The sequence below is a fragment of the Syngnathus leptorhynchus genome, chromosome 16 (assembly GCF_054491065.1).
Source record: "Syngnathus leptorhynchus isolate UIUO chromosome 16, UIUO_Slep, whole genome shotgun sequence".
Taxonomy (NCBI): domain Eukaryota; kingdom Metazoa; phylum Chordata; class Actinopteri; order Syngnathiformes; family Syngnathidae; genus Syngnathus; species Syngnathus leptorhynchus.
In genome coordinates, this window is record NC_141210.1 from 2,450,578 (window position 1) to 2,475,648 (window position 25,071).

Below are 25,071 nucleotides of genomic sequence, written 5' to 3' on the forward strand. Positions count from 1 at the left end.
AGCGTCATATCTGCATAATCTTCCCAGTCTAGACGTTTTGATGGATTAGTGGGAGTCCGCGGTGCCTTCAGGTTTGATCGGAAATCCAACTACCATTAAATCTTTGAAGAGCATGATTAATTTGGAAGCGGTAAATGTAAAATAGCGTGCCTCGATATTCTGTATCTATCTAGAAGTTTACAAATAAATATAAATCTTGAATCTTGAATAAAAAAACAAGAACATTTAAAGCTTTGCCCTGCTTTCATTTGGTGCACTATAAATGTGAAAGATTCAAACATTTAAAATTGTTGTTAAATCAGATTTGGTGAGTTAGAAGAGCCTGGTTGGTTCCTGGCCTCTGACTGAACGATTCTGCTCCCAGTTATCGCCAGTGTCAGAGGTCAACAAGGGTCAACAGTGTCCTTTTGAGAGGGATTAAGGCGACCGATCTGATCCTAGTTAATCCACACGCATGCACTATCGCTTTACAAAAAAACTGGTTCACACTCTGACTCTGTCCTTCATGCATAGCTGACTCATTTTATTCAAACTCCTTCTTTCAATGTTGATTTCAATTCCTGGGTGGCATCCTGCAACTGTTTCAATAATCAATTGATCTGTCAAGTTTTGTTGATTGATGAATTGGGCATGTTTCAAGTTCTATCCCTTTATTTAAAAAACAGACATGACTTCTAATTGAGAGTGCACAATTCAATTTTGATTCAGTCACTGGTTTGGTCTGTACCACGTCAGAAATTAGGCATAAATGTTCATCAGTTTTTCATGGTAAAATCAACATTTTGATTCACTTGTTAAAAATACTGCAACAGACATATAGTATTAACAGTCTTGCTCTCTTTACAGTACATAATGAGGTACCTCGGCTGATGGCAACAGTCCCAGTTGCCACGATTGAACCTTTGTGGATTTTAAGTGTGGTTTGTTACCAAAACACATGCTGCATACCTGTCTTGTCTAGACACCTAAATTTAGATGACTGGTCCGTTTGTCATCGAGGTAGGAAACACAAAGTCAAAACAAACAATGTGCGTTGACACGACAAGGCACAAAATGGTGTCAAGTAGAATGACCAAGCCCTCGAGTTGAGTTTTAGGAGCTGCACTGTCCACCACACTCATGTAGGACTCCTGTGAAACGTTTTACTTTCCGATGAAACTAAACTCAAAGTATTGGTAAAAATTGCCAGCCTCTGACAATTTACTAACTTGCTCATCTTTCGTTTCTGGGGCTATAGCGCCACCTGCTGCAAGTATTTAAAAAATGCACGCATATGTATGGCCCCATTGTGCAAGGTCATGGCAGGTGCTCCGGTTTGATGATGTCTTAAGTTGTTGGTATTCAACAATAGCACGTGACTAGTTGTCCTTGTTGGTCTGTCGGTCTCGCTTCCTCGCCAGGCGGGCCTGTCGCATCTCCTCCAGGGTCTTGCGGGGGTCCATGACGAAGGCCAGCGCCACGCCGGCCGTGCCGTCGCCGTCCTGGCGGGAGAAGCAGAGGAAGGTGGCCCATAGGAAGGCGCAGCAACCCATGAAGGCCGTGCGCATGTGCAGAGGCAGCAGCGCAAAGTTCAGCAACTGATGTTACACACAAACACATACACCTTTCAATTAGCTTAGCATTTAGCGGCGCACAATTATTAAATAGCAACATTTGTCATGAAACAAAAAGTGCCTGCTTGAGCAGCTGTTGGTCATGCACTGTACATGTGACCTTTGCTAAGGCCATTTCGAAATGAACATTCCCAGCAATACCAATAGAAATACAGGAAGTGAGTTGTAGAACACATATGGAATACGAATAATCAATCATAATGTTTACCTGCATGAAAGGCCAGTACATGAGTCCAGTCTGGCGGAGGAAACACAACAAGACAAACATTTTTTCATTATCAAGCACATTCACGGAGTCTCAACATATGCGGTACGTAAATCAGGTTCTGAACTGATTTGCATCCGCAGGCAAATGTTGTCAAGCCACTACATTTCCGCAGATACCACACGAAAGCGTGCTTAATCTGGGTTAATCCCACTGGCGACAAGTGAGCAAGGTGACTTCCCCCACCATCACCAACCTTCCACGTGTTGAAGAACTTCTCCCGCCAGTCTTCAAAGATGTCGTCCTTGCCCTCTAGGATGCTCACCCCTCAAGGACACAAGAGCAACAAGACGTTTTTGTGCATCTACTCATGTTGGACATTGCAATGAAATGTCACGGAGTGAGTCAAACTAGCTTTTGGGGCAGTTGTTCAAATTTGGTGGCAATCGGACAAAATATCTAGGGGCGAGGTCGTCTAGTGTGAAAAAGAGCCCTGGAAATGCCCCTCGCCCCATAGAAACTATTTGGGTGGGTCAACCCACGATAGGCATGTCTACCAATTTTCATGTTGCAAAGTGTTAGTGGCATCAGGGTCTGAATTTTCATAAAGTCTCAGGGTGGCCACCATTGGCCAACAGTTTTAAAGTAAAAATCACAGCACCCCCACACACACACACACACACTCACCCGTGTAAAAGACGCTCGTGGCCAGCGGAGAGGCGAAACTCTGGTCCAGAAGCAGCTTTCGGAAGAGCATTCCGGCTGACTTTCCAGGGAAACGTCGTTCCAGCGCCCTCATCCAGAAGTAGTTGAAGTTGCCGTGGAAGGTGACCGCCACCACGGCTACGTTGCGCGTGTGCGTCCAGTCCAGTCGCTCCTTTTGCGCCAGCAGCTGGTGCACCAAGTCACCTCCAGCAAACAGGCCGCCGTACAGCGTCACGTTGGCCAGCCAAGGGAAGCGCTTGATGGCCTCGCGCAGCAGCAACCTCCGCATGCCCAGGCTGGAAGTTTCTTTCCTGGCTTCAGCTCGCTGCGCTCAGGATGGTCGCATGGTGGCCATTACGTCATAGGTAGAAGTTTCGTATACACTCTGGAACTCATGCTCATAGGGAGTAACGCCATCCGTCATCTGACAGTAACAACTGCTATGAGGAGGCTTGTAGAAGATTGCCCCGGAGTCTGCGCACAACGAACCTTCTCCTCGGTCAGGTGGCCAATCCTGCGTTAATCTGTGCGTGTGCGTCTGTGCGTGTGTGTTATTTAAGTGGAGCAGCTGCGTCCTTTCTTCCGGACACGCTCACTTGGTACCAAAAGCAAGGTCGACGTCCCTGCATGACCACGATTGACACAAAAGATGACAAACTGTTTGTGTTGCAACTCCTAGACACGTTTCCCATATACATCGGTCCATTTATTTTGAATGCGTGTTTAGTTTTCTTTACTAGTTTTCTTTGCCATCATTGCTTTCTTGAAGCCTCCCTGCCCGTCTACTTAAGGCCCGCACCTGTGGACCGCTTGCCACCCCGCCTAGACTCCACTCCACTACGCCTCGTATTGGGCATTCAAATAAACAATTCTGAACGGTAACCTTTTCCTCATTTCTGCGCCATTTGGGTCCTCTTCTTACATTTCGCCTATCTAAAACTACTACTTGAACGTGTGCCCGATGAAACATTAAAGTGTATTAGCCATTGACAACCGTTAGATGGCAATATACGGCCACACTGTTATTATTAAATTAGGATTATGATCGTTTTAAGAGAAATGTTGACATTCACATTCTCTCAGTGCTTGAGTAAAATACTTAATAGGTTTAAAGGAAATAATAGTAACGTCCCAAACACAGAGGAAGAAGCAAACGATTTCTCAAAGACGCAAACGTAACGTTAATTGTGATGTTAGCTACCAAACTCGCATTAGAGGTTTACACGTAGATTTACGCATTCATCATCACTTTTTAATAAGTCCAAACAACTTTTTTTTTTGTTCACACAATGTAGGTCATATTGAAAGACTGTGAAAATCTCAATAGCATTGGCTCACGCGCGCAACCGATCCAGAGTCGGACGATCAGGAACCGCGCACACGCTAGGGTGGATCTGCTATTGGTTGGAGTGCCTGTCAATCAACATGAACCGGCGCGCGATTGGCCTGCCGTGGTTAAAGGCCCAGACAACCGTCGTTTCTGTATTTGAGCGTTCAAGTTGAAGTCGAAACTGAACCGAGCAAACAATCTGGACGTCGGCGACGACATGGAGGCCAGAAAATATTAAAGAGAAAAGAAAAGGGAACAAAACGGTAAACTTCATTCTACGAGGAACGCGTTTGACGATGTTTGTCCTGCTGTGGCTTCATTGTAAAGGCGAGCGAGACTTGTCGCTGAGTTAACATGTCATTGTCGTTTTTGGCACAAGCTAACTTAGCTGCAACTTTTTCAGCCGTCGAGTTGGCGTCTGTCAATGAAAAGCTCTTCAAAAATGTCATTCACGTGCCGCAGTCATTGACAGCTTCGTAACCCGAACCAGAGCTGAGCGTCTCACAAGTCTGCATTGTTCCCAGTTGGCGATACAGCTGCAACATTTTGGCTAACTTCCCTCTCACTTTCTATTCGATTCTCTCTAAATATGTGACTTTCATTGTTAGCGACAGTTCTTTTCGGCGTAGCAGATTTCAGCAAAACCCCCGGTGGATTTGGAAAACCCTAATTACTTCATTCTATGACATTTTGTAGTGTTTTGACTTTAGGGTAAATGTTTTAAAATACGGAATTGTGCAACAAGAGTTTAGCTTCTTGGCGTCTGACAGCATTAGCGTTAACTTTGAATCAATAGTACCGCTGTAACCTGTGATCATATTTAGAAAATCTTTTCTGGATTGTGTATGGGAAGTTGGGCAAATGTGAACTGTGCAACAAAGATTGGCTTGTTAACATCAAGATCTGCCAGCTATAAATAAGCTATTAAGTATGTATTACGAGGGGGTGGCGTAATTAGATGACAACAAGCACAAGAAATACGGAAGATGTTGCAACAAGTGGTGACATGTCTCTTGGGGGACGATCGTTTTGTGGTTTTGCTGCCCGAGTGCCTTCCATAACTTTGCTCTTTGTCAGAGCGTGCGTCGCCTTCAACATTGGAACATAAAAATACTCCATCACTAAGTATAATGTCTATTTCAATGCCCCCACATTCTATCTTGTGGGGGTTTGCTGTCGCTGAATCTGTCTCGTTATGACTTGCACATTCACTGCAGTTGATTATTGAGGCCTGGACCAGTAGGACTTGTTCACATACATACTGACCTAAATACTCCCTCCTCAAAAGAGAAGCACTTTATGCTCAAAAATTCAAGCCGAGATGCAGTACCACACCCGTGCAGTAAGATCAGACTTTTATTCATCCTGCAGCTGTGTGTTTTATTCACCAAAACAAGAATTGCACCCATGAGAATTCATGGTTTCAGGCTTTTGATTTGCTGGGTGAAAAAGAGAAAGAAAAAAAAAGTAATAATAAGAGGCTGAACAGTTGGCGGAACGTGAGAGGCGTGAGAGAGAATACGGGACTATTGTTTGGCCCGTGCATGCTTGCATAATTAAAATGGGCGACAGCGTGTAAACACACATGCACAATTGTTTGCTGCCATTGTTGATTCATTAGCTTTTTGCATATTTTATTTTATTTTTTTTGCACTGCAAGTGAGGAGACACTTGCAGTTCCGCGTAAAGCGCTCCGGGGCTTTTTGAGAGACTTCCTCTTTTGACGAGGCCGAGGAAACGTGCTCCACCGCAACCAGAAGACTCGAAAGTCGCAATCGTACACCGGGAGATAAACGAGAATGACGGGCCGACAGGTTTTTGAGTCCTGTTTGAACCTTCTGAACTCTCAAGTTAGCTGCCGTCAATGGTAACATGTCAAAAAACAACACACAAATTGACGGCCATTGTCATCGGTTGTATATGTCAACTGGAATCTGACAGACGAGAATTCTTCAAGTCGGTTTTTCAATGGCCTGGTGCGCGACTCGGCAAAGCTTGTTTTGAGACGCAGTCGCACAATGCTAACTTCCTGCCTGTGTGCATGTTTGTCAGCAAGGGAGCGAGTGAGCGAGCGGGCGGCGAGGATGTCGGCGGAGGTAGACGTTCTGCTGCAGGAGGCCAAAGAGAGCATCGAGGCGGCGCAGAATTTTCGCGCCGAGTTGCAGCTGAGACTCGGCGGACTCAACCAAGCGCGGAAACAGGTCAGCGGCGTCGCCGTGACGTCATCGTTAATCGTCATCACCTCGCATACATGGCAAGACGCACGATTCTCTGAAGACCCTTTGAGAAATTTGGAAGACGACCCATTTTAGAACTACCCCTTCCCCATTTGAAGCATTAACTTGAGCTCAAAACCGTACTTTAAAACTCTGAATCTGATTCGAAATCTTACTTTAGAACCCAACAGTTCTTGAAATGGAACTAAAGCTGCGATCCAAACCCAGACTTAAAACCCTAACCTTGACTTCACACCCTACTTTTTGAAGCTTGTTTTGAAATGTTGAGAGGCTCCCAGGGGAATGTCCCGTCCTCCCCACTCCTAGTCAGTGCTATCTCTTCCTTTCAAGCAGCGACAGCGTTCAGTAAACAATGCATCCACTTCCTGTTAGCGTGCACGTCTCTCGGGCCCACAAACATTGTCGTTGTCGACAAATATTTTTTTAACTCGGTGGAATTTTAAAGGTTTATACAGTTATCCATTAGATAAACAAAACGTCAATGGATAACTATTAAATGAACAAATGAAAATGCAGTCAGATAAATAGTACAGCAATATCAAGTTAATTAAATAAAACGGCAAATTTTTTCCTGTGTGGAGAAAGAAGCAGGTTCTCTGCCAGAGCATAATGCTCATTCCGGGTGGAAATGTTGTTGCTTCTGTCCTAAAAAGAAATTGGCATCAGAAGTGGTCGGAGAACAGAACCCTGTGGGACTCCCAAGTGAGCAGAGAATGAAAACTCAAGTTGATTCTTCCATCCCGGTCCTTGTCTTCCTCTGCCAGGTGCGAGGAAGCTCAAGCCAGGCCCGCGAGGCCCTCCGCAGGCACTTTGCCGAATTGCAGACGGCGGCCACCCGGCTGCTGTCGGAGCGACTGAGCACACTCCTCGCCGAAGTGGACGCCATCGAGGCGGACAGCGTCAAGCCTCTGGACGACTGCCAGAGCCTGGTAGAGTATGGCGTGGGCCAGGCCGATGAGCTCCTCAGAGAGGGTAATTTAAAAACAAAAAAGGCCGTCTGATGCTCGTTTTGCCACATTAAAGAACGGTGTTGTCTCTGCAGGGGAAGCGGCTCTGCGCTGTGGGCTCGGCGAGAAAGAAGACAAACTGGGAAGCTTCACCAAGAAGGCTATGCACATCCAGTTGGACAGGTACGCTGGCCTTAACTTGTTGAAAGGCACTTGTTGTTGAAAGGCACTTAAATGAGGATTTTTCCAACAGCCTTCCGGAGGTTCCTGCTCTGGTGGATGTCCCGTGCGTGTCGGCCCAGTTTGACGACTCGCTGCTGGGTCTGCTGCGGGAGCGCGTCTGCCGTCACGGCTCAGTGGCCTCGCACCCGCCCGTCCTCCTCGAGGAGCTGCAGGAGAGACCCGGGAGCATCCTGGTGCGCTGGTGTAAGGTGAGCCTTCCGCGCTCTTCCAGGAGTTTGAATCATTCTAATGTCATTATGGTGAGCTCATCTTTGATAACAGCTGGGTGGTCTTCGCGCATTCGGATTGAAAGGTTTTGGTCACGTGGCGGTTTCAGGTGGACGAGGACTTTGCTGCCGCCGACTACCGACTGCAGTACCGGCGCTCGGGCAACGGGGGGAGCCAGTATGAGGACGCCTACGTGGGGCACGAGACTGACTTCCTGGCGCTAGGCCTGGACCCCAACACCCACTATACGTTCAGGGTGTGCGCTCGCGGTGAGGGCCGCACCGAGTGGAGTCCTTGGAGCGTCGCCCAGACCGGATACACCACCATGGAGCCGCACGGTACGCGGATTGGACCTCCTCTCGGTGGAGCACGTTGTCTGTGTGTGTGTGTGTTCTTTGTTCCCGCTTTGTGACGCGTGTGTTGTTGCGCGCAGAGTGGCGTCCAGGTACCGAGGGTTACATCGTGAGCAGCAGACGCAACATCGCCTTGAGGAACGATGCCGTTCCGTCCAGCTGCCCCGTGCTCTACTCCAACGCGCCTACTTACTTCTGCGGCCTCACCCTCACATTCAAGTAAAGCGTGCGCACGCCCACATACACGCACGCATACACATTTCTAAGAGATTTTGTCACCCGAAGGATTTCGGCAATGGGTCAGCCAGACCGCCGGGACAGTTTGGGCGTGTGCGTGGACGGAGAAAGCGGCCACCGCTCGCTTCAGAGAGATCAGGCCGTCTGCATCTCCACCAATGGTAATAAATTCAACGCTTTGAATCGGGGACCATAGCTATCATAGCATCGTCTAAAAGTAGCTTGAATTACACGTAGCTATTTTCATAGCGTTCAGATGATTGGTAGAACATTTTGAACGATAGTACCTCTTTGTTTTGGTTTCTCAGGAGCCGTGTTCGTGAACGGTAAGGAGATGACCAATCAACTCCCGACGATCACCCTCGGCTCGGCGGTGACGTTCGACATGGAGGTGGTGGCCGTGGTCCCGCTCAACAACAACAAGCTCGTTAGCGACGACATCGGCGGCCTGAAGCTGCGCGTCACCATCGGCTCGGGCAGCCGTGAGGTGGTTTTCGATTGGCTGCTGGACACGGCCGTGGACGGGCTCTTCTTCGGGTGCGCCTTTGCGCACGCCGGCTGGAAGGTGCTCGTCTTCTAAAGGACAATACTGGACTCGCGCGTCAAAGTTCCAGGAGCCTATAGTCCGTGTGACTTCCTGGAATGGAGAGTTTCCAACCACATAAGGTTCCTGGACATCTCAGAAGTACTGCCGCCCCTAGCCTGGTCTTCTTTTGGACCCCATACTTTCCTCAGGACTTAATAGTTCCTGCAGTCCAAACACACTTTTTATTTTTTTTCACCTGAAGTTCTTGGAGCTTTGGTGCTTAGTCTAAATTTGTCCCAATGTTCCTGGATGTCTCAAAAGTGCTAACTCAAAGGGCTGGGTCCAATAAATTGTCCTGGAACTCAATTCAGACTCAAAAGGTTCCAGGGTAGTAGAAATGTATGACCTCATCAACCTCCAGAAGCCATTTTGTAGGACTAGCGTGCATGAATTAATTTTGTTTACAATCACTCAAAACGGTGTCTTCTTCGTGACTTTTTTTTTTTTTTTTTATGAATGACAATCGTCCTTTCACAGTTCCCGTATTTGAGTGAATCATGAAAGACTGAGAACATGACAGAATTTTGTTTTATGTCTTCAAGATCTGTGACACTGAACCTTTCTAGTTTGTTTCTAGTGGCAAGCGTGTAGTCATCTAGTATGACATTACAGTGTGTAAGGTGCCAATCAATGGAGGAGAAACATTGTGTCGGTACTTAAACTTCAGGGTGGCAAAAAAAAAGTGATTGCAAATTCAGGAGAAATGTCACTTAACCAAGGAGGCCGTCCTGCCATCTTAAAAAAAAAAAAAAAAAAAAAAAATCATTCCTGTGTTTGACTTTGAGTGGCGGGCTGGTGAATAAAAGAGGAGGCCTGCTTCAGGTACAAAGTTCTCAGACGCTTGCCTTGTGTGATCGGAACTGTTTCAAAAATAATTAATATTCTAGTTGATGATGTTCTAAGGAGATGATGTTATCATAAGGAGCGTTTAATATTTGCAGATAATCTTTTTTTTTTTTTTTTTGCTTTGTGTCCATCATGGTGTCCATCCCTGTGGAGCCACAATGGTTTTTTTTTTCAATTCTAAAGATTTGAGTCTTTAAATAAACCCTTCACAAAGACAAGACAAGTGTAAAAATGTGCTGTTTTTAATGGAAAACCAAAAGTTGATTGCAGGCCACTAGCACATTTTGTTTTGTTACCGCTTGGTTGCTTTCCATGCTAAGCTAACACATGCATGGTGTCAAAGGAGTCCAGTTTTGGTTGTCTAATTGAAACGTGGACATCAACAAAAAGTATCACGAGTGGAATCTTTTTTTTTTTTTTGCTCCGTGGGAAGAAAAAAAGCTAATTGTAACCCAAGTGTTCTATTTAATAGCACATATGGGGCATTTCCCCCCTGCTGGGTTCTGGAAGAATGCAATGTTAAGGCACGTCTGCTCTGTGCTGGCTTCACTTTTTGATTTTGGACTTTCATTTTTCTTCTAATCATTCAAGCCACCAAAGATTGTTAATGTTTGGCAAAAGGCAACACTGGCTCAAAGGTAACAAAGCAAATTCTTGATCATTACTTGTCAATCAAACGTGAAATAATAATGGTCTGATTTCTTCTAGATAAAGACTCGATCTTTGAATACTAAAAGTTGATTTACCTCTTGAAACAAAAAATGAGTTTGAGGTTTCTGGTCACCCCACACTTGTTGGTCCATTTACATTTACACCCAACATCAGGAACATGGAAAAGTTCCATGTTTTGAGATAGCAAAAAGGGAAAACGTGATATTCTGCGGTCTCTGAAAGTCCCCAAAAATTGATTAAAAGATTTAAAACCCGAACGTTCATTTTGGGGTTTCTGCTAACATGGACAAAGTCCTCAATATTTCAGATAAACTGGAAAACAAGGCTGTTCTGGTGTCTCTGTGATCCATAATTCAAAAGTTCTGCTTAGGATTTCTACTAAGTCGAGACAGTCCTCAAGTCCTAGGATCCTAGACACGCCCTTTGGGTGTGTCTGTCATCCAGAATTCCAAAGTCTTGATGGCCAAACTCACCAAGGCGGCTCCAAACACAAAGTTCTATTGGGGTTCTGTCATTGGTCAGTTTCAAACGGCGGTCTGACTCTCCTGCCACCTGTTTGCGTCTTCAGACTCTGATGGCTCCTGGTCTGTCTCCATCTGAGACTCCAGCGCTGTCTCCCATTCATCTTCCTCTTCTGCCTCTTCTTGCTCCTTGTGTTTGTCCCCACGGGCGGTGGTCTGGAGTCGAGCCATGGCCTGGTCGATGGTTCTGGTGGTGACCAGGTTGAAGTCGTGCATGCTGACCAGGTGCAGCAGGAAGTTGCGACGCAGGTTTTGCCGGATGAGGTGAGCGCCATGCAGCTCTGTGAAGAGCAGGCACGCCTCGTTCATCTGGTGGTCGGCGATGAAGCTGCGGACAAAAACAATGACGTGAAGAGACTGCGGCCGGCATAGTTTGCTTGGTGACAACTTGGTTACAAACCCGTGTTTCATGACATGGAGGTTCCACAGCTTCATGATCTCCTTCTCGCCCTCGTTCACGTCCGTGAAGTCTTCGATTTGCTGTGGCGCAATTAATCAATTTGGTTGGCACAATTGATCGAAAGCAATTCATACATGCTCAAATTTATGTCAATGTGAAAGTAAAAATCAATTCATCGTTCATTTTCCAGTTCTACTTGTGTAGTGACCTTAACTGTCTTCTCCTTGAGCCAGTCCGGGTCCCGCTCGTCCTCGCTGTCCACGTCCATCTCCTGCGGCGCTCTGGGCACGCAGCTGTCGCTCCTGAAGTAGAGTCTATTGTGGCCGCTCACGTGGGAGCCCAGACGCCGGCGCTCGCCATCCTCGCACTCCAAGAACTCCGACAGACTCGGCTTGCCGCGCTTGGGCCTGAACGAACGAGTTGCAAGATGGCGTCAAAAGGCTACTTTAGTCTAAATGAAGCTCCTGACTGACTTCAAGGGTTTTTGTCAGATCATTCGAGTGAAGTACCTGCAAACCAGGACGTGGGTGACTGCCGCCCTTTTAACGGGTCCGTTGCGGCTGAAGGCGAAACCCGGCTGGCCGTGGACGTCCTGCGGGTTCCCCGCGTAAGAACCGTCGTAGCTTTCGTTGATGGACACCTCGATCTTGGCTCCTTTGGGGTGAGGCTGCGCGACAGCAACATTGATGAGCGGTTAGCCCTGTGACCTTTATTAATTGGCGGCGCTGCGCGGCGTCCACCTACCACGTACTTGAAGACAAATCGCGAGTGGGACAGTTTGAGGTGTTTGAGCAAACTGTAGAGCTTCCTGCAATTGAGGGTGCACCAGGGACAGTGGAGGTCATCTCTGGCCTCCGTCTGCTGCCGACTGTTGTTATTGTACTGGAACTACGCACGAATGGTTGAAGGTGATTTGCTTTACCAGGCAGGATTGTTTTCCTCCCTCGTTTACCTGGTAGAAGATGCGTAGTTTGGGGCGAACTTCTGCCGGGACGTGTTCTCTGGTCCTGGTGTGAACTTTGTCCGAGTTGACCGTTTCTTTCACGGCTGCGTGCAAACGCGTACGTTCCCGTCAGCAGTTGGGAACCTTCCGTAATTTGCTCATCTTGTTAGCGTCTCACCGTGTGTGGCGTGCGGCGCGTTCCTCAGCGCGTGTGCCGCTTTGCTCTCCTGGTTGGCGTCTGAGTTGCGCGTGGCCAGAGGTTTGGCCACGGGAGCCGTGGAACCGTCGCGGATGTCGTTGGTCCAACGCAGAGTGAAGTGAAGAGTCGGGCCGTCACAGAACGCTTCCAGTGGAGGCATGTGCTACACACCCGCACAATTTACTGACAATCACACACAACACACACACACACACGTCTCCTCACCTTTGTGTCCAGTATGGTCTCCCATGTTGCTGTCATGTTGTTTAGAGGACACTGCTGTGTGAATTCTTGCATTGAAACTTCATAGTCGCCGTCCAGCAGCTGCAGGCGTCTGACACACAGACACACACACACACACACACAAATGATATTTCCATTTTTATCCACAATATACACAAACGTGCTCACCTGTTTTTATCAAAAACCGTCATCTGCGCCACCAGCGTGCTCTCTCCGTCATTCCTGAGGGGCGAGCTCCGCCTCGTCTTGTCCATCGCTTCCTCTGATAACTCTGCACGACGACAATAATTGGTGAAATTTTCCTTCTCTCGTATCTCTGACTTGAATATAATTTTAGTGGAAAGAAAAAAAATACTCGGGGCAGATATTTTGACACTGACCTGCGTGGTGTCGTGCCTCCCCGTTTGCGAGTCCGTTGAGGGGCGGCCCACGATCGTATCCCGGCTGGGACACTCTGAAAAGCAGCGAGTAGGACTTGATCATGTGCGAGTTGCTGGCTTCAAACTCGCCGCTCGGGACCAGGAGGGACGGAAAGTTTCCGGAATGTCCCGGTGCGCTGGTAGAACTCAAGTCCGGGTTGAGAGGAACCTGCTTCTTCCCAGCCGGGACCTGCTTGACCGGACAGCTCACATCCTGGTGCGAGAAGGACCATGCTCTTATTAATTAAACTCGACCGACTTAAGGTTGGTGAAACGCCGTTTGTTTTAGTGTCTCACAAAATTGATCAATCAGTAAAACACAATCACAAATTTTGGTCGGCATCATCACCCACGTCTCACCTTTCTTTTCTTGTGACAGACTTTGACCAGAAGGACTTCTAGAGACACAGAGGTCTGCTCGTTCTCGCAATCCTGAGACTGTTGCCCTGACGACAACGAAAAGGGAGAAGTCAACCGACGAGCTGACGGGAATGAGGGAAAAAACGAGACACGGGCAAACTTACCCGATTTATGGAAGAAGCCAGTGAAGGTGAGCTGTAGGTTGGACGCTAAGCTGGTGAGAAAAGTGAATTGAGTTGAGTTTATTTGTACTAAAAAAAGTATTCAGCATTGCAACCACATAAAGTCCCGTTGTGCCTTGGCGGAGGTCTCGGCTTACCCACGCGTCTCCTGGTCTCCTTGCATCTTTTCCACTCGGAAGAGCAGGTTGTCCACCTTGGAGCTTTTCCTGGGCAAAAAAAACAACACGCGTTAGCAACCACACTCGGCCAAAAGGTCGTCAGTGTGTCTTATAACGTGCCGCTGCTTCCCGAGGCTCACATACTTGAGGTATTATTTTCAAACACCTTGAACTGGTTGATTTGTGCGCAAGGCAAAAGCGGCCTGTGGAGTTAAGTAAAAACATCTGTGAAGTTCCAATGCGGTTTTAGGACATGAGAATTTGAACCACTTGTACAGCAGAAAGCTGAAACAAAACTTGTCGTCGTCTACATCGTTATGCGTGCGGCAGGAAATGAGACTGGACCGCTGCCATCTGATCAACATGATACGATTATCAAAATGAACAACTGAGCTCGGAGTCTCTGAGGTGAAGTAATCAGCCAAGGTGAACATGTTACCTCTTGGCATTCTTTCTGGAGTTTCTGTGTGACATGTAAGTGAGAGTCCTGTGCAGGAAGTTGGGCTAAATTTAGGAAAGCAAAAGGGAGATTGTTACAGTCATGTCAACAAGTTTTGAAATGAAAGTGAGAAAAAAAATTTGGCCAAGAAAACTCACAGCGATCAAGTTCCTGGTGCGGAGGAACCTGTAGATTTGGGTTGGTTCTGCAACCCCCCCCCAAATAAAAAATATTAGAAAAAAAAACCAACAATCGTCCATAATCCTCAAGTTTCTTGAAGTTCAATACTTCGGAATGAATCAAACTGTTCATCCATGTCAACTGTGCAGAAATACTATGCAGTACTTCACACTTCTTTTGGGAATTTGGATACATATTTTTTTAACCATGAAACAGATTAATTACATTGTATTATCAATACGAACAACCCAGCTTGATGAAATGTCCCCAAAAGAGCGACCTAGTTCAAAGCAGAGCTTAGTGAGTGAAGATTGTATCAATAACTCCTCCGTTTATGTAATTAGCACTTCAACAATAGCAAAACAAAGGTGTAGAATAAATGCAAATATGTTGTATTTCGGCGGCGGAAACTCACTCTCGAAGGCCTGCAGGAACAACTCGTGGTCGGCTTGGACGAGCTGCATGTTGGGCTTCTTGGCGTCGGAGGACGAAGACGAGCACGGCGTGTAGAGCCCGTTCGCCCTCGCCCCGCCGCCAGAAGTCATCGGGTGGCCTCCAACCGAGGCGCCGTGCCTGTGTGGAGCCATCCGCCGGAACCAGGGAAGCTTTTTCGGCTTTTGCGTGCCAGGAGAGAGCAAAACTTGTCTCGGGGTTCTTTGTCAAAAACGAAAGAGCGGCGTCTCATAAAAAAAAAGCGGCAGATGAGACGCGGGCAATTCAGCGAAGATGGGAAGGGGGCTTTTGATTTATTTGATTGGATTATTATTCACATATCCAAGCAAGGCTCCGGGAGGGCCCTTCAGCGTGGTGGAGTTAGAAAAGCCGGCCGAGAGGCTCCAAATGAGGGTGACGACAGCAACCAGACCCCGCCGCCGCTCGGCAGCTAATTTCCTTAGCCGAGCTAGTCAACTAGCACGAAGCGGCTCTCCGCCCCTGTCATAGCAAAATACGAAAACGACCATTAAATAAAACAACACAAACAACGGTGTTTAATGCATTTTAAATTACATATGATTTAATAATTTCCAACAAATTTCAGTAAATAGCGATTGAGCGCTTTTTACCAATTTAATGCATCGCGACTATAGAACTAAACACGTAATGCTGTTTGTATTTTCAAAACGGTTATGATTGCTATCAGCACGCTATCTTGTGTGTTTATTTATTTCCAAAAGTCTCACGAAAACGACTAAAATTTGCAGCTATGTAGCCAACTCTTTTTGGTTTTATTTTGACAGCCGGTAGATTCTTGCCCCTTATCCGGGTGAAATGACACAACCTTCATCAAAATAGGCAAGGACGCGCTCACAATTTATACGCATTGAAAGATCCCGCCTTCCGAGTGCTCAAGCCAATCACCGCGCTTGTGTGTGTAACGCTGTCGTTCGATTGGTGGAGGCGTTTGGCTTTTGAATAATGACGTTTAAACAAATCAAATCAGTGATTGCTGATTACATACAAGGTAATCATTTGGTTTAAATATTACAAAAAGAAAACCACCGAATTCATAATTAATTCGTTTTTATTTTTTAAACGTATTCCCTTTCAAAGTGGCCATCCATATTAGTGGTTTGTCAGAACATAACTATTGCGCTCTACAGAGAAAAAAAAAGAAAACACTAGACAATAATTTGCATCTTCACTCACTTATGTGTTTCAAATGTGTGTCAAGCTGCATTTCTAAACCACAACAAACTTTTCAAAATAACCGGACATTACTTTTCTATCTTGCCTGGAATGTGGCCAGATAGACGAATAGCGGTCAAAGCAGCCAGAAAAACAATCAGTGCACTTTCTGTCTCAGTATTAGTTTGTACGGCTTGAGATTAGCTCATCAGAGCCTCGGACGGCAAGTAGTTAGTCACACAAGTGAAAATTAGCAAAACTCAACACACAAAATAACTTTGGTCCGTTCCATTGCCTTTTGGTGGCGGCGAGCGTGGGCACACCATCTTCTACGATCTCGTCAGTGCTTCCTCCACAGAATGTACGTCATGAGCAGGATGAGACTCGCAGACAGACCCACGATGACAAACTGGTGTATGGAGAGCACGTTTTCAAGCGTGTGGATCCTCTCCTCCATGGCGCTGGTGTGGAAGTAGTCATAGATCCCTGCCGTGATGCTCCATAGCGCCCACACCGCGTCCAACACCAGCGGCATTGTGGAAAGGCACGGCGGTTACACGGGTCGTCTGCAGGAGACATGTTGTCAAATAGAGTTGAAGAAAACAAAAAACTGCTAAATTTTGTACTTTAATTAAAAAAAAATATATACAGGAATGAGTCAAATAATGTACTATGTCAAGAATTTAAACTTTCTGCCACGTTTTACTTCAATTAAATGAATATTGAACCGCTCCTTCTGATGTGTGCACCTTACAGACATACACAACACGCAGTCCTCGGAAAGTGCAAGTTATATTAGTCTTTCTTTGCAGAAGATAAAGAATATGCCTGAGAGTACAGTTATATGTCGGTCTTCATCATGTGTTGCTTGGACTTCTTAAGGATCAAGTGCAGCAAAGTAAATGAGGGAGACCCTGCTAGGTTGCATTATTTGCATGCCAAGGCTTGTTATCATGATGGATTTGAGTTGAGCGACAAATTTCTGGAATCATCGCCCCGCTTTCCAACATGTCAAAAAGCTAACTCGTTAGCTTATTACAAGCTACCACGGCTCAAGAGGAACAACAACAAATATTACTCACCGCATCCGCCGACCTGATTTTCCCGAGAGTGTAACGCAGCCTGCCCACCATCGACGGGATGAGCAAGGAGCGTTCAAGACATCACAACTCGTCCAGGGAAGAGAACACTTGTCGGGGTGGACATAGGCTCACTTCCCGGTCCCGAGCCGCTACCTTCGCGTCACGCTACTTCCGGTATGTCATATGACCTCATTCCTTCCCTCCAATGGCGACAAGCGAGCGAGGGATCAAGCTGACGTGTTGTTACGATCGAAGCTTTCAGGGCCTTTTACTCAAAGGCGACTAAAAAGCTTCAATTATCATCTGGTGAGACTTTACGGAGGCCATTTTTCCCGATTTATAGTCTTTCTTGTCTCCTGTCTGAGTCCTACTTTGAATCGTTGATGGCGTAATAGCCGGGGAAGATAAATCCAATACCAGAAATGTTCGCCCTGTTTTCGCACTTAAGTCACAGTGTCGTCCCGAAATTAGGAAATAGTGTTTTATAAAAGATGGTCTCCACGTCACGTCTCCACTACAAGGCGCGGTGGCCAAGTGGTAAGGCGTCGGTCTCGTAAACCGAAGATCGCGGGTTCGAACCCCGTCCGTGCCTAGGTGTCTGTGGAAAATACTATGCTTTTTGACGGGAAAATGGCGGACGGACATCTGTCAATCACTTCACTGGTACTTTTATCTCAAACAGGGTATTTTAGGTTGCATTGCCTGACATATTTCAACTTGTACTTCCGCCTTCATCAGAGTGTGTGGTTGTGACGCGTCTTTAACAGCTGATGGATGACGCCGTGTCTCACCTGTCAGATTTGACAGGTGAGTCACGCCCTCTGCTGTCTTTTCACCTCTCCAAAATGCTGCTCCAGGTGGAAGAGAGTATGTAGGCTCCCTCGTCCCCTGTTGATGGTCCTCGGGCCCCGCTTACGGATCTCAATGGCCTCCCTGATCCAACGCTGATGAGCCTACATGCAACCAGTGAAATGATTGACAAGTGCAACAAAACGAACTTAGTACAACTAACTGTCAATCACGCTCCTTTTGCCGATTAATTTCAAGGGCACATGGACCCAGAGGGACAAACCTCACAATGAAGTCGACCAAGACAGAAGACGATGCTGGATTAACATCTTGCAGGACTGTCCTATCATTGTCATGGTTGAATAAATAAAATTGTAATTTTTGCATATAGTACAGATTTTTCTCATAGCTAATGAAAATGACATCCGAATGAGGAATGAACGCGAGTGGCACTAGGACCCAGAGCGAAAGGAAGTGCATAGAAGCTTGACGTCACCAAGATGGCCGACCAAAACAAGGACGATGTCCAGCCAAACGTTTCTAACGAAATATTAAGGTGAACTTTCGTTTTCCTTGGCACTTTTGAATTAATTGAGTGGTAATTGTATATATTTATCGCCCATATGTTAGTTTATTTGAAAATTTGAGCAATTTGTGTTTTATAAAATCCACGGTTCACACATGGGTCCTATCTAATTTATGCTAGCGAAACATTTAGGATACATAATGATAATGCACAGAACAACCAGTGAAAATATATCACTTTTTGGTTCTTTTATCACAAACAGGGTATTTTGGTTACATTACCTGACATGTTTCGGCATGAACTTCCGCCTTCATCAGAGTGTGATGAAGGCGGAAGTTCATGCCGAAACACGTCAGGTAATGTAACCAAAATACCCTGTTTGTGATAAAAAAACCAAAAAGTGATTGAAAAAAGGAAACAGAATGAACTTAGTACAACCAGTGAAAATATAGTTGTATAATAATGATTGATTCATATTATTCGTGTATGTTCCACTCCTCCCCACATGTCACTGTCACTCGTGTAAACCTAGAATTGAGTCCACGGAAACGTTCCTGCAATTGTAACACGTGGCTCTCTGTCGCCCTCCACTGAGTGTTTTGATTAAAATAAACAACAGGTTGTTTATCTTCATATTAAGGCTGGGTGATTAATTCTACTTGTGTGATTCATTCTACTTTTGTAGCCTGATGAGCGGAAACATTTTCTTATTGTGTTTTTTGAAGAAAGCATTGAAACCTTCCCCCCCAAAATTTGCCCATGCAAGATTTTTTTAAAATCTGTATCAAGACAGCCGTACTTCAAATTCTACATGTCACTTCTTTTACATGTTTCCATTCTTTCTCTTCAGCCCATCTGAGCTGTTTTCCGCACGAACTCGGAGCCACAAGATCCCGGTCCGTGGGCAAAAAGACTTCTACCCGGATGACTCTGAGGAGCAGCGTGCGCGTCTGGAACAAAGCCTGAGTGAACACTGGAACCTGGTGTCGGAGGAGCGGGTGGAGAGGCTGTGAGCAGACACGTGATCGTGATGCCTTCATCATGTCTGATTTGTTTTTGATGTTTTTAATTTTTTTCTTTGCAGAGGTAACCTGGTGAAGGCCGTTTGGATTCCCAGTGAGCAAATTGTGGAGCTTCTGTCTCCAGCAGTGAGTGTCTGAGCTTCATTTTCTCCGCCTCTTCTCATAAAAGGGGTTCTTCATCTCATCTTTGACTTTTGCTCCTCAGGGCAAGTTCTGGCAGACAATGGGATTCTCAGCCAGTGGCAAGCAGTACCTCCTTCCTGAAGAGGCACTCTACCTGATGGAGTGTGTAAGTGGCAGCTGAAGCCCCGTGCACGCCTTTTGGGTCGTGGTTTACCTTCCTGTTCTGTGCCAGGGCAACGTGCAGGTGTTCTACCAGGACCTCCCACTCTCCATCCAGGATGGCTTTGAATGTTTCTTGTCTTCCAAGACTGTGACCCTGCAGCAGTATCAGGTATGTACATTATTTTATTATCTGAAGTTTGACGTTCTTAGCATTTTCCTCCAGATTTCATGAAATTCAAGTCAGGAAATTTGGGGATTTTATGAAAATTATCTTGTTGAGCAGTCAAACGTTTTCTCATTGAAGGCTGACTCAAGAACAGGTGTGCAAAATCCCTCAAGGAAAAGAATGGATTTAAAAAAAAAAGTACTATAATTAATAATATACTGAAATCTTTTGAACTTCTCCTTTTACCTCACGACAGGTGTTTGGGCATCTGAAGAGGCTGGGCTACGTGGTGCACAGGTTCGACGCCAGGTAACGGGGACGTGGCAGCTGGGTGGGTGAGGTGGTAAAAGCCATAACATCAGCTTATTCTTCTGTCAGTCATAGCTTGGAACCGTCGTCTTACGCCAGGCAACTCAACTTGCCGCGGACGCTGAAAAGGAAGCGCAGCGACAGTCCTGTCGCAACTTGCAGGTGGCACTCTCGTCAAAAAAAAACATTGTGTTGAGTTGAGATTTATTTATTACAGCTGCCCATTTTGGCAGCAACCTATTTGGTGTGAATTAAAAAAAGAAAAGAAACTTCATCTGCCTATTTAGGCAGCAAGCCAGTAGGGTCTGAATTATATTTTGTGTTTTTATATCCAGCCACAGCGAAGCTCACGAAGCGCCCGATGTGAAGCGAAAGGAAGAAAATTCAACTCTTCCTGAATCTCAGTCGGCATCATCACCAGGCACCTCGGGGGTCCAAAGCCACTCGTCAGATTTAAGCGGGGGACGACCTTGGTGGATAACAACGGAATCTCGTGTCGGCCACGAGGCCGTTGAACATACCCATCGCCGCTCTTGCCGCTGGGATGGCTCCATCGTGTTCCCAGACGTGGCCGGACACGCCGGTTGCTTAGCCTCGCCAGACCCGTGCCTGCTGCCTGGTGGTCTGACAGTGGGGGAGTGTGACGTCATACCGTGGAAGGGGAGGCTCAACCAGCGGAAGGTCAAGATGTCTGACAAGGACAGAAAGAGGGAGAGAAGAGATTGCAGGAGAAACTGGGATGTCAACAAAGACATAGAGGTGTGCAAGGGGGGGCTTGAAAAGCGGCCTTGAAACCAAACTCTAAAATTCTTTTCACATTTTAAAACCCGAACGTTGATTTGAAGGTGCAGCAGTGCCGAAACTGGGACGATTACCACCAGCTTCTGGCTCGCCGGCAAGAGAGATACAGCGAACGGCCGGATCACTTGTGGAAGAGGGAAGTCACTCCGTTACACGACCACGCCCAACCCATCCCCATGGGTAGGACACCACTCAGTGTTCTTCTCTTCCTCTGCCTGTTTAGGCAATAGGCTAGTTGAATTTAACATTGCTTTTTTTTAACTTCCAGGTGAACTGCTAGAGAAAATCAGTGTGGTGAAGTCCACACATCTGCTCGAGGGAGCGTCCAGGTATCAGCAGTCCTTTCACTAAATGCCCCGTGCAAAAACAACCTCCGTCTAACGGTTCATTAGATGGGACACAAACGGTCCACCTGCTTCGCACTCTTTCAGGTTGAAGGCCTCGGAAGAGTGGAGGATTTGTTTCAATATTTACCAACCCGACACGGTGGCTTCCTTCAAGAAGAGCAACCCGGGGAAACCTTTTGCCCGCATGTGCGTGTGCAGGTGAGTTGACTTTGATTGACTTTGACATTCATGTCAATTTGTGTCCTCTTTGTCCACGTGAATGGACTCGGTCAACACGTGTCAATAACTGCTTTCACCATCATGTCGCAGATCGACAAAAACTTTGACGCTCCTTCAGCCGTCCCAGTACTTTTGTTTCTGTTTGTCCCATCTCATACATCTGGTACTTGGTTCCAGGTTCAGCGGGCCCGTCCCGGACTTGGCGGTCGTCAAGCAGCTGAGCTTCCAGAGCGGCGACGTCCAGGTGGTCTTTGCTGTGGTGGACGCCGGGGACATCTCTTTTTACACCTTCAAAGACTTGCAGCTGCCCACAGACGTGTACCTATAACCGCCCCGCCACATTCAATTGACATTTTTTAAGGGGAAAAAAAACTAAAACGGCCGTTTGAAACCCAATTGGTAGGCTTCTTGTGTCTTATCGGACTTGTCATTTTTTTGTGGTTTTCGATGTCGACCAAATGTCAAACTGGCTTTGGGGACAGAATTTTGTGGGGTCATGATTCCCAATTTTCAAGTTCAGGGATTCTTTTTATGGAGCAATTTAGTCATATTTTTTTATTTTTAGTTTAGTAATGTTGTTAATATGCGTTCGATCATATGTGCTCATATTTTTATTGACAATAAATCATCTAATAAGACAACCCAAGAAAGAATAAAACCATGTTAATTTTCCAGTATATACGTTTTTAATTTGACTGAGCGAGGAAATGCCAGAATTGTCCTCATTGTGACGTCACATTTGACCTGTGTAAACGTTTTCCGCATCTGTTGACTCAATTGGTCACGATGGGTATAATAGGCTGAAGGAGCGCCGCGATGCATTCGGCGTCACATTATTGTGCCGTCGACACAAGCCTCCCACCGTACGCTCTTTATCAAGCCGCCGTTTTAGCACCTAAGGCAAACGAGCATGTCGGCCTGGAGAGCTGTTGTCCTTTTGAGCCTGGCAGGTGAGTCCATGCGGTTTGATCTCATTCAAAGTTATTTTGATGAGTCGGCAACTTGTCTTTGTAGCCTCGTGCAACCGGGCGAACCAGTGTTCCTACTCGAATCTGCTGGAGCACTTGAAGCTGAGCTCCTCCAACGAATACCTGGCCAACGTCAGGCCCGTCAAGGACTGGAGGCAAGTCACAGAAGTGAAGATAAACATGCTGCTATATGGCATCTTTCAGGTGGTAAGTCACAAAAAAACTGTTCTTGATATCTTCTGTATCTCATGTATCAGATGTCGGCTGTCTCATTTGGTTGTTCGTCTGTGTGCCCCGCGATTGGCTGGCAAACAGGTCGACGTCAATTTTTGACATCATCCACATTTTTGCATCAGCCTGCAGAAATTTTCGAACACAAAATGAAAATATTTGATGTCTCGTTCTTTTTCATTTTCTTTGTTGTCAATGCGCAGGATGAGAAGCTTCAAACCTTCATGAGCCACGTGTGGATTCAAACGGTGAGAAGCCGCTCGGTCCACACGTATCGAATGAACCAATTTCTACGCCAGTCTCTTTTCTGTTTGGCAGGTCTGGAAGAACGATTTCCTCAAGTGGAAACCGTCCGATTTCTGCAACATCACCGACTTCACCTTTCCCAGGTCCAAACTGTGGACGCCTAACATAAACATCCAAGAGGAGTGAGTTGACTTATCTCATCTTTTCATCGTCATTGCTGACGTAAGAGCAGGTGGCACTCTCGAGTCCGCCGCACCGTGCCTTTTGTGTCTCACACATGTTCAGTGTAACACAAGACATGATTATCATATCATCATTGTGAGCGATTTCAATAGCAGCTTCCGTGCGTTTGCAGAACGTCACGTGCAATCAAACCGCACAATAAGAACGAGACTGTCGATGTTTGCGTTGCCCTTTGTGCGTGCGTTTGCACAACTAATGGACCCACACAGCGGCAATATCTGAAGGAAAAGTTGCACAAGTCTGAAATTTTGGTTTGGCGCAGCCATTTTAGGGTCACAGCACCTTCCGTAAAATTCAGTTTCACTGAACATGAGATATCTTTGAGGTTCAAGTCCTAGGAAGTCATGCCTAGAAAGACATACAAAGTCTGTCTTTTTATTTTCCCTGACCAATCGCAGCGCCTCGGATAGCGGGAGCATCCAGGAGAGTGAGCATGTGAGGGTGTACGCCAGCGGAGTGATTCATAAGAGCGCCCGTCAGCGGCTGATGTCCACGTGCACGCTGGACCTTTGGAATTTCCCCTTCGACCGGCAGAGCTGCAACATCTCCTTCTCCTCCATGATCAGTGACGGTAAGAGTGGACGCCGGGCTAAGAGTCTGAAAGGAAGCTTCTTCAACGCCTGTCGTCCCAATCCCAAATCAGATCAGGCCATACGAGTCGGGGCTTTCGCCGGCGACGAATTTCTCACAAACCTCTCGGAGCAGTCTATGGTGACTCGTGGGGAGTGGAGCCTGAGGCACTTGGAAATCACTAACAAGACCTACAAGGGAAATCCGAGCTGGAGTTTGCTGGTTTACCAGGTGAGGTTTGCGTCAAGTCCGCTTGTGCTGCATTCCAACAATTCACAGTTGAGCTCCTCAGATGATGTTTCTCATCATAATTGGCCATTACGCACAGGTGAAAATCGTGCGGAAGCCGATGCTGTATGTCATCAACTTCATCATTCCGCTCTTCTACCTGCTGATGTTGGACGTGGCGTCCTTCTTCATCGGCGAAGCCCGTGGTGAGAAGTTGAGCTTCAAGATCACTGTCCTGCTGTCCATCTCTGTCTTGCTGCTCATCCTCAAGGACCTGCTGCCCTCCACCGAGGACAACTTGCCCATCATAGGTGAGCGGGCGGTCGGTCGCATCCGTCTTGCTGCGCTCTCGCTGACGACGCCTCTGACGCCTTTCAGCAAACTTCTGCGTGGGCGTGTTCGCCCTGGTGGGCCTCAGCGTGCTGGAGGCCATGCTGGTCAGTTTCATCATCGACCTGGATGACAGGTTCCCCAAGAAGCCGACAAGGGTATCCAACAGGGAAGTTCCCTCTGAGAAACTGGAGACGAAAGGTGGGTGGCAGACACGTGACGCGTGCACAAATTGTGCAAGTCCATTTGGAACCCACCTCTGTCCTTGCAGATCCTGTGAAGGAGAAAGCAGAAGGTTTGCCCATTCAGACCAGACCTCCGTCACAGGGCGAGCAGCTGAGGCTGGTCTTGCAGGAGGTTCTCGCGGCTCAGCGGGAAGTGGCGAGTGCAGCCAACACGCCTCGGCCCAAACGCTTCCGACGGGTTGCGGAAATCATCGACCTCATCTTCTTCATTTTATACTTTGTCACTGTTGGTATTTTCCTGGTGGTGATGTTTCACATTTGGATTCCATCAGACTTTTACACTTAAATTCTGACAAGCTCCGACAATCAAAACACATGAAAATTCATGATTTGCTTGGAAATGTAGCCAGAGATTATATTTAGCAATTTTCTGTGATTACAAGACGCTGATTAAGTTGGCATGATAACAAGATGATTCAACAATTAAACTTGTATTCAAGTGTTCATTCAATTTGACATTGTTTGTAAACGTTATTCCATTCATCCGTTAACTTCATATTGCATTTGTCAACAAATACAAACAATGGTCCAGTTACATCGTGAAATATTTTCATGTCAATTCTTCACACACACTTAAGTCGCCAACACGTCGTGCAAAGTCCACGTGTCAGAT

General features: G+C 46.6%; 5 protein-coding genes and 1 non-coding gene across 14 annotated transcripts; 4 read left to right on the plus strand and 2 right to left on the minus strand.

Moving 5' to 3' along the window:
• Positions 1 to 507: 507 nt before the first annotated feature.
• On the minus strand, positions 508 to 3,590 carry LOC147044022 (mpv17-like protein). 2 transcript variants are annotated; one of them, XM_085934085.1, is made up of 4 exons: positions 2,506 to 3,590; positions 2,075 to 2,145; positions 1,822 to 1,851; positions 508 to 1,481 (listed from the first exon to the last, which is right to left on the minus strand). In XM_085934085.1, the coding sequence occupies exons 1-4, from the start codon at positions 2,810 to 2,812 to the stop codon at positions 1,359 to 1,361; spliced, it is 531 nt and encodes a 176-aa protein (XP_085790211.1). In that variant the 5' UTR covers positions 2,813 to 3,590; the 3' UTR covers positions 508 to 1,358. The 2 variants fall into 2 exon arrangements, with proteins under 2 accessions (XP_085790211.1, XP_085790210.1); XM_085934084.1 differs by having other exon boundaries at positions 508 to 1,577.
• A 224-nt stretch (positions 3,591 to 3,814) lies between these two features.
• crlf3 (cytokine receptor-like factor 3) lies at positions 3,815 to 10,388 on the plus strand. 2 transcript variants are annotated; one of them, XM_085933302.1, is made up of 9 exons: positions 3,815 to 4,116; positions 5,910 to 6,054; positions 6,855 to 7,062; positions 7,133 to 7,220; positions 7,291 to 7,468; positions 7,597 to 7,825; positions 7,921 to 8,059; positions 8,126 to 8,238; positions 8,386 to 10,388. In XM_085933302.1, exons 2-9 carry the CDS (start codon positions 5,938 to 5,940, stop codon positions 8,655 to 8,657), a joined length of 1,344 nt encoding a protein of 447 aa, XP_085789428.1. In that variant the 5' UTR covers positions 3,815 to 4,116; positions 5,910 to 5,937; the 3' UTR covers positions 8,658 to 10,388. The 2 variants fall into 2 exon arrangements, with proteins under 2 accessions (XP_085789428.1, XP_085789427.1); XM_085933301.1 differs by having other exon boundaries at positions 5,906 to 6,054; positions 8,386 to 10,385.
• Positions 9,736 to 17,748, minus strand: LOC147044024 (polycomb protein suz12-B-like). Of its 2 annotated transcripts, none has more exons than XM_085933294.1 (17): positions 16,934 to 17,748; positions 14,641 to 16,417; positions 14,204 to 14,250; positions 14,046 to 14,110; positions 13,586 to 13,654; positions 13,431 to 13,480; positions 13,267 to 13,352; positions 12,868 to 13,120; positions 12,656 to 12,758; positions 12,470 to 12,578; positions 12,224 to 12,407; positions 12,055 to 12,149; positions 11,847 to 11,990; positions 11,612 to 11,769; positions 11,317 to 11,509; positions 11,103 to 11,182; positions 9,736 to 11,030 (listed from the first exon to the last, which is right to left on the minus strand). In XM_085933294.1, exons 2-17 carry the CDS (start codon positions 14,810 to 14,812, stop codon positions 10,706 to 10,708), a joined length of 2,133 nt encoding a protein of 710 aa, XP_085789420.1. In that variant the 5' UTR covers positions 14,813 to 16,417; positions 16,934 to 17,748; the 3' UTR covers positions 9,736 to 10,705. The 2 variants fall into 2 exon arrangements, with proteins under 2 accessions (XP_085789420.1, XP_085789418.1); XM_085933292.1 differs by having other exon boundaries at positions 11,311 to 11,509.
• Positions 17,146 to 22,074, plus strand: tsen54 (TSEN54 tRNA splicing endonuclease subunit). Of its 6 annotated transcripts, none has more exons than XM_085933296.1 (13): positions 17,146 to 17,596; positions 17,672 to 18,278; positions 19,099 to 19,257; positions 19,333 to 19,396; positions 19,476 to 19,559; positions 19,626 to 19,724; positions 19,978 to 20,030; positions 20,100 to 20,192; positions 20,366 to 20,789; positions 20,876 to 21,011; positions 21,100 to 21,160; positions 21,263 to 21,376; positions 21,575 to 22,074. In XM_085933296.1, the coding sequence occupies exons 2-13, from the start codon at positions 18,223 to 18,225 to the stop codon at positions 21,723 to 21,725; spliced, it is 1,494 nt and encodes a 497-aa protein (XP_085789422.1). In that variant the 5' UTR covers positions 17,146 to 17,596; positions 17,672 to 18,222; the 3' UTR covers positions 21,726 to 22,074. The 6 variants fall into 6 exon arrangements, with proteins under 6 accessions (XP_085789422.1, XP_085789424.1, XP_085789423.1 ...); XM_085933298.1 differs by having other exon boundaries at positions 17,732 to 18,278; XM_085933297.1 differs by having other exon boundaries at positions 17,146 to 17,470; positions 17,616 to 18,278.
• trnat-cgu (transfer RNA threonine (anticodon CGU)) lies at positions 17,454 to 17,525 on the plus strand. Its single transcript has one exon. It is a non-coding gene; the product is annotated as a tRNA-Thr (tRNA).
• Positions 22,075 to 22,200: 126 nt separating the features above from the next.
• On the plus strand, positions 22,201 to 24,983 carry LOC147044027 (5-hydroxytryptamine receptor 3A). The gene is made up of 8 exons (XM_085933303.1): positions 22,201 to 22,572; positions 22,800 to 22,844; positions 22,915 to 23,024; positions 23,484 to 23,656; positions 23,729 to 23,886; positions 23,984 to 24,194; positions 24,262 to 24,414; positions 24,485 to 24,983. The coding sequence occupies exons 1-8, from the start codon at positions 22,387 to 22,389 to the stop codon at positions 24,742 to 24,744; spliced, it is 1,296 nt and encodes a 431-aa protein (XP_085789429.1). The 5' UTR covers positions 22,201 to 22,386; the 3' UTR covers positions 24,745 to 24,983.
• The last annotated feature ends 88 nt before the right edge of the window (positions 24,984 to 25,071 follow it).